This window comes from Austrofundulus limnaeus, unplaced genomic scaffold (assembly GCF_001266775.1).
Source record: "Austrofundulus limnaeus strain Quisiro unplaced genomic scaffold, Austrofundulus_limnaeus-1.0 Scaffold113, whole genome shotgun sequence".
Lineage (NCBI taxonomy): Eukaryota > Metazoa > Chordata > Actinopteri > Cyprinodontiformes > Rivulidae > Austrofundulus > Austrofundulus limnaeus.
This window is the reverse complement of record NW_013952515.1, coordinates 1363988-1374336: the sequence shown is the minus strand read 5'-3', so window position 1 is coordinate 1374336 and position 10349 is coordinate 1363988. Positions and strand designations below refer to the sequence as shown.

Genomic DNA, 10349 nt, shown 5'->3' with positions numbered 1-10349 from the left:
AAGTAAGAGAAATTTAGGATAAGAATACAAACATGTTCTTGCATGAGGCCCATTGTGTTCTAAAAGTTTTGTTGTAAGTCCAAATGGCAGCGACATGATTGGTAAAGGGATAGGCAATGATTTTTTTATATTTAAAAGTCTACTTAAATTGGTCAAACTCAAAGAAGTAACGTTTAAATCATTAAATTTTGAACTGCAATGATCCAATATTTGATTATGCAGTCCTAAATTGTTTAATCCATTTTTTGTTGTTATTTAAATGATCATTTGAGATGTGTTTATTATAAGCAGATTTGAGTGAGGTTTGGTCAAAGCCTCAGTGTGTGGTCCTCCGGACAACACCACACTAACACAGGCTGAGGAAGAAAGCGCATGATGTTACAAAGCCTTATTCACAACAGAAGAAGTTGCATCATTTCTGTAATGGCTGAAAGCCAAGATGCCAGCTCGGACAACAATGAGAGAAATCTGAAAAACTTSATGGGGGAATAAAAAAAAGATGATGCAAAATGCAGAAGGGAGAGAGATGTCTTTCAGCCACGGTGCAAAGAAGAGGAATGAAGTGTGAAACTCCATCAGACGACAGTGGTGCAGAGCCACATTCTTGCTAAGGACATGTGTGGTCATGAAGTACAAAGGCAGCATGCCATGAGCGTGCCCCACTGGGCCACCCAACTGCAACCAGCAGAGGAGGGAAATGGTGGATGAGGGTGATGAAGATGATGGAAACAAGAGGCCAGTCTGCCTCAGTGGTCTGATTATTGAAAAAACAAAACACAGGTGGTTATTCTTTTTTCATTTTATACTCCAAAAATTGGAACACGGTCTTTTTATTTTTGTCAAACCGAAAGTTTAACAGTTATCCGACCATTTCAGGTGGAGCTAGTTAAATAACTTTTTAATAACAGCCTGCCAATCAAAACATAAACACTAGCTAACTACTTTTACATTTCTTAAATTAACTGCAAACTGTATTTTTTTTAAATAATATTAATGTATTGTATGTAATAGTCTAGCTAATATCTTTTAAAACCTATGTATGTAGTGCCACCTTAAATGGTCTGATTATGGTATGAATAAAAACATTTTACTTTATAACTAGCTAACCAGGCAGCCACAATGAATAAACATTAGCAGACTAGTTTTACATTTCTTTAACAGGTTTGTTTAAAGTTTGTTTATCTCTGATGGGGCACGTTCCCTTAGTTCTTCAAATAATGCGTTTAAGCTAATTTTATTGTTTTATGATATTAATAATACTAATATATTGATTGTTTTGATCATTTTAATCTATTTTTGCTTCTGTTTAGCATTGTCACGTTTGCTACACGACAGGACATATGTCAGGAATAAAGCAGAAGGCTAAACCGACCAAATTCACAGCCACTTTTTTCCAGTCTTTACGGTCTACCAAAGACCCGGCCCACATATACCAGGTAAGCCAGGTCCTTTGGAGGACCCAGTCCCTGAGTTTGGACACAGCCCAAGAGAAAGCACAGGACCAGTGTTGAGTTACCAGCTTGGGGATGAGGAAAAAATAAAAAGACAAATTGTTTGTCCGGTTTTGGTGTATAAAATGAAAACAGAATAAGCCATCTGTTTCACAATATTCATTTTCAAAATAAAAAAACAAATGATTAAAATTTGCACGGCACATTGCGACAGAGTAGAAGGGGAGGTTTGATACCGGCTGCGATGCTCGTAGTTTCCTTTGCAGTGGAACTTGTGGGCAGGGAAGACGGTGAAGATGCCCTCCTCAGAGCTGAAGTATTGCCACTTTATCCCCGGGTTGGACTTCAGGTTGTCGGCCAACACTGCAGAGGAAGGGAAAAAAAAGTTAAAGGTGGGAGTTGCCAATCTGTTGATCTGATCACTTTATCAAACAAGCAATTATTGTTGCTTATCTTGGATGAACCTTTAGCAGATCCAGTTATTTTCTAGTTCCATATGAAACAAACAGTCTGAAAAGGCCATTCAAAGCTTTACATTTTGTTCATTTAAACTTTTTTCTCAGTTTATCAGAGGCAACAGAACAAATACACATGATTCAATCCTGCCTTTTATGTCAATAAGTAAATATTTGTCCAACTTTGCCTGAGTTTCCTGTTTATCTGGGCTTTTTATCTTTTTTATCTGAATATAGTCTGAAAGAGTGGCCAGCTACAACTTCAGCATAAAGATTTATTGAATCACTGAGTCAACAGAGTCTTTACAGAAATATTTCCAACTTCCTTTCCGCTCAGCGCAACAAAACACAAGCTTTCACAAAGACATGGCGGGCGGGTGAGGGTAGGTGGAGTTCAGGAGAGAGAAATAATAACTTTGGGGCTTTAGTGAGAGAGTGGGGGGGGACGGAAAGAGAACAAACTATGCATAGCCACGAAAGCAGACGTCATTAAAAAAAATAAAAAGAATAAAACAGTACAGCTGTTTAAACATCTTTGCACTTATTAAAACGTAGGAATGCAAACCCAAAGTGCAGAGTCTAATCTCACATCAGTCTAATAATTCATCTGCGACGGACAGATGCACTGATCACACATAAACTCCACAATCACATCGATCTTTGTGGCTCACATAAACAGGAACCACKCTGTTGTGTTGACAATAAAAGAAGGATTGTGTATACAAATGTCAGGTTTCAGTGATCTATTCTGCCACCCGTGTTTAAACCTCCTCAGAAGTGGGTGGACGAGGAGAGAAGTGGTGCCCTCGTGACCTTTTCCTCTGGCCTTATTAGTCCTGTCTCACTGCAGACAACCTGCTTTAACATACTGACCGCAACAGATTCAGCTTCAAGAAAAACATCCAGAAACACCCAGCTGGATTTTTATATTTTACATTTTTAGGTTTTAACCATTAGGTTTTATCAGAACTTCATTGGATCACTTGGTTGTAACTCAGTGATCTTGCTGTTGCAGCAAGTCCAAGAAAATGACAGTAAAACATAAACCTATCGACAGTAAAACATCCGGTAAGGCTTTATAATAATTACGCCTTATTTAGCATTACTTAATCATTAATAAATAGTTAGTTAACCTTGAAAACATATTTAATTAAGGATGATTTAAACTTAATAAGCTATACACTCACCGGCCACTTTATTAGGTACACCTGTCCAACTGCTCGTTAACACTTAATTTCTAATCAGCCAATCACATGGCGGCAACTCAGTGCATTTAGGCATGTAGACATGGTCAAGACAATCTCCTGCAGTTCAAACCRAGCATCAGTATGGGGAAGAAAGGTGATTTGAGTGCCTTTGAACGTGGCATGGTTGTTGGTGCCAGAAGGGCTGGTCTGAGTATTTCAGAAACTGCTGATCTACTGGGATTTTCACGCACAACCATCTCTAGGGTTTACAGAGAATGGTCCGAAAAAGAAAAAACATCCAGTGAGCGGCAGTCCTGTGGGCGGAAATGCCTTGTTGATGCCAGAGGTCAGAGGAGAATGGGCAGACTGGTTCGAGCTGATAGAAAGGCAACAGTGACTCAAATAACCACCCGTTACAACCAAGGTAGGCAGAAGAGCATCTCTGAACGCACAGTACGTCGAACTTTGAGGCAGAYGGGCTTCAGCAGCAGAAGACCACACCGGGTGCCACTCCTTTCATCTAAGAACAGGAAACTGAGGCTACAATTTGCACAAGCTCATCGAAATTGGACAAGAGAAGTTTGGAAAAACGTTGCCTGGTCTGATGAGTCTCGATTTCTGCTGCGACATTCGGATGGTAGGGTCAGAATTTGGCGTCAACAACATGAAAGCATGGATCCATCCTGCCTTGTATCAACGGTTCAGGCTGGTGGTGGTGGTGTCATGGTGTGGGGAATCTTTTCTTGGCACTCTTTGGGCCCCTTGGTACCARTTGAGCATCGTTGCAACGCCACAGCCTACCTGAGTATTGTTGCTGACCATGTCCATCCCTTTATGACCACAATGTACCCAACATCTGATGGCTACTTTCAGCAGGATAATGCGCCATGTCATAAAGCTGGAATCATCTCAGACTGGTTTCTTGAACATGACAATGAGTTCACTGTACTCAGATGGCCTCCACAGTCACCAGATCTCAATCCAATAGAGCATCTTTGGGATGTGGTGGAACGGGAGATTCGCATCATGGATGTGCAGCCGACAAATCTGCGGCAACTGTGTGATGCCATCATGTCAATATGGACCAAAATCTCTGAGGAATGCTTCCAGCACCTTGTTGAATCTATGCCACGAAGAATTGAGGCAGTTCTGAAGGCAAAAGGGGGTCCAACCCRTTACTAGCGTGGTGTACCTAATAAAGTGGCCGGTGAGTGTAAATTGACACATTTATTAATGTTTTCGACATAAAGTCTAATTATTTCCAAAAACCAATATACTTAGTTTATTCCTGCTTAATAACTCATGAATTAACTATTCATATACTGCGTAGATGTATATAAATGTACGTTCACATCATGTGTTAGACATGGATTAATGGTTAGAGAATATTTGAACTGATTATGATGATACAGGTGATAAAGAACTTGTGGCCCCTCAGGGTTTTGTCTCCATTAACAAATACTTAAAAAAAACATTAATAGCCTTCACTTTAGAAAAAAATCACAAAAAGACTTAAATAGTAACTGCCTTCATTATTAGCAGGATTAGTAGAACTTCACTTCATACATTCTCTAACCATTATTACATAATACATGGTGTGAAAGTACATTTATATGAGTATTTACATGTATCTACAGACAGAATAGTTTATTCATGAGTTATTAAGCATGAATAAACACTGACTTAGATTTGGCAGTAATTAGGGTTTATGAGTAAAGCATTAATAAATGTTTTAATTTTTAGCTATTCTGAATTATCCTTAATTAGTGATTTTAAGGTTAACTAACCACTTATTAATGATTATGTCAGGCTAAATAAGGTGTAGTTATTACAAAGTGTTAGCAAAAATCCTTTCTGTTAGCTACACCCTAGAGAAAGGAAGGGGTACCAACATGGTTAGCCTGATGCCTGAATAATCTCTGGGAAGTTTGAGGATTAAAAGTAAAATAAACTATCTTTTTTGTGATGGAATCAATAAAAACAAAAACATTAACTTAAAAGTGACAAAGATTCATTAATAATATCTAACAAAACTTTGTGCCAAATGTAGAAAGTTTTCACCAAATTAGTGCAAACCCCATTATCCATGTTGTAACAGTAATTACTGTCCATGCAAAACTACAAAAAATGTCYAGAACAAAAGACTGGACAATGCATTGAGTAAAAATAGGCAAACTAAATATATTCAATGGGTGGATGGAGGAAGGGGTGGGGAGGAATCAGTTGTAAATTGGAGGACTCAGACACCTCTTTGAGAATAAAAATGATTGAAATTTCAAGGGAAGACTGACAAAAAATAGGGGATCAAACTAGTTCTGTAATCATGCTGCACTCAGACTCTGACATTTCTTATCTACCTGCCTCTTCCTCCCCAACCAGCTGGTTTAAGTCCTGATGCCTCCCATACCCACCATTGTCCTCATCGCCCCATAAAAAGATAAAATTAAATGGAAAATAAACAAAGGGGGAGAAGCTGGAAGAAATGCAACGCAACACGTTCCAATCAGTTTTCACCCCGCCCATGTTTCCCTTCATTCATCATCTTCTCCTTCTCAATTATCCTTGGTGTTGGCCACTCCCTCCCTTCTCTCTGCAGCGGGCCTGTTTAGACTGGGCCGAGACAAATGGGAGAGGCTGAATATACCGGGAGCGTGGGGGTCAAGGAGGGGTGAGTGTGAGGGATGAGAAGAGGGGAAGGGAGGTGGAGGGGGTAACTTGAACTCATTATGACTGGCTTGGAAGGAAAATAAAACCTGGTCAGTGGTGACGTCTCATGAATGGCTGTCATTATGAAGGGGTTTGCAGAGTGGAGTGACTGGAAGAAGAAAAAAAAATCTATGAGGCGGGGTGGTGATGGGATGAAAGGGGATGAACTGGTGATGATCATGGTTCCCCAGGAACAGGAAACAGGGAGGACAATAGATTTGGGGAAATGAAAGAATCCAGTGTTCAGTCTGCTTCAGACGGGATGCCTTTCGTTTAAAGTTACTGAACCGAAAGTCCTGCTTTCGAAACTTTTAAGCAGCTTGTGCTTAGAAGTGGTTGCATAAATACTAAATTTCCTAATTTTAACCCTAAATATACTCKGTATTCTGCCTGAACATGACCAACATACCTCGCTAACTAAACACAAAACGCTCAGCAAATTCTTGGAGAACAAGTARGGGTCTCTGCGGTACATATTGTTCTGTGGGCCGAATTTTCCCCAACCGTGATTGGCGGTCATCTTGGTGAGGGCGGAGTTTGCCCTAACCATGATTGGTGGAGGTCTTAGTGAGGGCGGAGTTGGTGTGTAGGCGGAGTTTTTCCTGATCGTGATTGGTCGGATTGGTGGAGTAACTTAAAAGAGGAAGTGATGGTAATAGTAAAATATGATTTATTGACTATGTACAGTTTAAACCAGAACAATGATTTAAATAAAAACTATTGTGAACACAATTTATTGACTTCAAATTTTGTGCAGCAAACACATTCATGTCTGAAGTTATAACTAATATTAAGTCATTTTCATTGAGCCATCTTTTTGCAGGCTGGTTAGGGATGTTTTGACTGAGCCAAATTGTTACACGTCCCACAAGTACGGTGTTCCTTCCTGTCTCAAGTTATGACTAAAATTAAAATGTATATTTTAAAATTATAGGTGCCTCCTGGCTGATTTGGCCAAGCTACTCTCAGATGCCCTTAGCTTCTTCAAACCCCACCGTCAATCCGACCAATCACGTCTTGGGCAAACTCCTCCCACAAAATAATAAACTCCTACTTAGTGACTGCAAAGACCCCCTTTTCTAAGAAAATATTAAATATTCTTGGAAATAAAGCTTGTGTGACATTAGGTCGGTCACAAAAACAAATTTTGCTGGACAATAAATTGTCTCAGGAATTATTGCGATAAATGATAATATTGTTTGGGGACCATTTTAAATATAATAATGCCAAACCCCTGGCTTGCAAAGCTTATGGAAGTTTATCAAATTTATGTACATGGCCAAAAACTCATAGGTGGAGTGAGCACAGATGTTGTGAACAAAGATATTTGTCTGCCAAAAACTATGGTTATTTAACCAGCACAGATTTGTGGCCAAAATAATGGTGGATATCTGACGGTTTTTTTTCCTGCCACTTTAGCTCCACTGGGAAGAAATCTAGTGCTGTGACATGTAGCGCAGTGGGAGGGGTTTCCCAGGAGCTCAACACAAAGTGTCTTAGGTTCTGTAAAAGGTGTGCGCAAAAACAAGTCGAACAAACATGAAGATTTTTTTTGACACTAGCCGTGTTTCCATCCAACTCTAATTCGAATTTTGAGCAAATATTTTAAATTTCGCAAAAAGGAAAAAAACGAAGAAATGTGAATCAGACGTGTTTCCATCAACTGGCTTGAAGTGAATCAGTTACGTCAGACGCACGCRTGTAGTAAACAGGAAGTAAAAGTCGCATCTCAGGAAAATGGAGAGAAGTTATCAGGAACGTGTTGCTACTATCGGGAAAGTTGTACTTATTCTGTCATTTCAACTAGTTTTGGTGATGCTACATGCTGTCTGGAGACGTAAAGAAAGAAATGCAATTCTCTTCACGTTACGGGATTAACTGAGAATATGTCGACAGTGGGAGGAGTGTCCTGCTGCCAGTCGCGGCTGCAGTCGCTCTGGTATCGGTACCGTTCAGACAGCGGGAACAGCTGATCAACATGTGAGGTAAATGTTCACTACGTCAGAACTTATTCGACAAATGTGTTTCCATCTCTCCTTTTGCGCATTAACTCTTTAAAAAAACACCTCAAGCGAGCGTATCAACTTTTATGCGAATTAGAGAAAGTTTTTTTGAATCATGCCGTTTCCATTCACCTTTTCTGATGCGATACTTCAAAATGACCATTAAAAAAACCTTGATGGAAACACGGCTTCTGTGATGGCATCAGCCATCTTCTACGGGGTGGTAAGCTGGAGCGGCAGCTTATCTGCAGCTGAGAGGAAGAGGCTGGATAAGCTCATCAGGAAGGCCAGCTCTGTGCTAGGATGCCCCCTCGACACAGTGCAGGTGGTGGGAGACAGAAGAACTCTGACTAAAATAACATCATTGATGAACAACATCTCCCACCCARTACATGAWGCTGTGGCTGAACTGGAGAGCTCCTTCAGTGACAGACTTCTGCATCCGAGGTGCACAAAGGAGCGCTATCGCAGATCCTTCCTCCCAGCAGCTGTCAGACTCTATAACCAGCACCACGCCCAAAAATCACAGTAAGTGTTTACACACCTGCTGCCCACACAATCATTTGTACTGTTACTTTTCATTGTCATTACTCATCTGAACAACAGTTTGCACTACTACTCATATTATTAATAATCTGACCAATCATTTGCTTTAAAAATAATTCTGCTGTAATTGCACATCCATGTTTCTTGTCTGCACTGTGATACGTTACAGTTAATAGTCTGTTGAGATTGTTTTGCACTGAAAACAGGCAAATTCTAATTCCTAATGTCAAACTCTGATGGGTAACTACGGTCTATAAAACAAAACATCTTTTTTTATTCTTGCACAATACTTTATATTTTATTTTTATTATTAGTAGTTGTTTCATTGCTAGTTAGTGTTAATTTTGTTTTTTGTGCAGTCTGTAGTTTGTAAATTAAGTAGTGTGTGAACCTCTGTACGGATGCTGCTGTGACACCTGAATTTCCCCACAGTGGGACAATGAAGGCTATTTCTATTCTATTCTATTCTATTCTATTCTATTCTATTCTATTCTGACACACATCGACTGCTCAGCTTCAGATGGAGCATGCTGGGCGCTTTCTGCATGTATATAGTTTGGAGCTTTTCCTTTGAAGGCAGGAGCTAAACAGATTAATGGCACCAGAACGGAAAAAGCAGCAGGATCCAACAGGCTTTTTATGCACTTTTAATCTTATTTGTCCGTTGTGTTCATAATCARATGCAGACAAACAAGTGTGGCGCTGACACGTGTGGGTTTTACAAGGTAACATTCTGCAACGTSCATCTGGAACTGAAATAAATGTTTTGTGGCAGCGGTGAGAACCAAACTKGTTTCCAAAGCTTTTGCTCACATCACACAGCTAAGGCATAAAAATATCTGCGAATACGTTCAACTTTTAAGAACTGATGCAACCATTTGAGATCAGAACAAAAACAAAAAAACAAGCATTAACAAAGACGCAATGAATATAACTGCAGACGAGAGTTCAAAGTCAAAACGAGATCATTTGATCTCAGACAGATGAAAGGTTAGGGGGAAATAATAACTAAAAGAAAAAGATAAAACGAGAGACTTTCAAGCATCTCTTTAGTGCAAGTCTTATTCTCACATCAATGTCTCTCACTTCGTTAAAATTCCAGGAGCTGAGAAAGACAGAAGAGATGAATCAAGGTCTTTGTAAAAATGTGTTCTCATGGCAACAGCCATTAGATTATTGCTCATTTCATATAACAGCACATGATAGAAGTCCAAGCTCTTAAACCGGATTGGTTTGCACATGAGAAAAATGTCCGTCCCTGCATGCAATGCCGGTTGAACAAACCTGAGTTGAGCTCTCGCCCCGGGTTGAAGGCTCTGCTGTTGACGTTGGGAGAAAGTCTGTCGCAGCAGATGGTCTTGGAGACGTTGGTGTTAAAGTTCCCATCAAACCTGAACAGAAACAGAGAGCGTTTGTGAATTCACTGAGCATTTACAACTCATTTATTGGTGCGGCAGGACCAACGGCCCAACGCTATGTGAATTAATATAAAACCCAAATGTGCAGGTTTGCACACAGATGGTTTTATTGGAAAGATTGTTCACTGTGATCTAAAAAATTCACTMAATTTGAACGAATGTGGAAATGTACGACTAATGAACCAACATGGAACATCTGCTGGAGCGAACAGACTTCAATCGTTTTGTTTCTATTCAGTTTTACAACCAACTGCATCATCTGTTGCCCAGAGCCCATAATAAAGCTGAATTAGAATTTCTCCCCACAAATACCCAGCTTTTTGATTATATACATGATAAACTACTTAAAGGGGCAATATTATGTGTTTCTCAGGCATACATTTAAATACTATACCATAATAAAGTATCTATGTCACCTTTAGCTGTTATTAAAATGTTGTGTTCATGTTTAAATAGAAAATAAACTTATCTTCTCATCACTTCCTCTTCTAAACGCCTTGCAATTGACCTCTGTCTCTTTAAGAACCACCTTCTGTTTCTGTCTCTCCCATTTCAGTGCCTGGGGGGGGGGGGGGGGGGGGGG

The 10349-nt window shown here is 39.8% G+C and overlaps 1 protein-coding gene across 1 annotated transcript in view; it reads right to left on the bottom strand.

Annotated features, from left to right (window-relative positions):
* Positions 1–10349, bottom strand: part of cachd1 (cache domain containing 1) — a gene marked incomplete in the record, with an annotated part of 121814 nt that overhangs the window by 45283 nt on the left and 66182 nt on the right. The window contains 2 exon segments of the mRNA XM_014014289.1: positions 1688–1814; positions 9633–9739. Coding sequence (XP_013869743.1) covers positions 1688–1814; positions 9633–9739 — 234 coding nt within the window.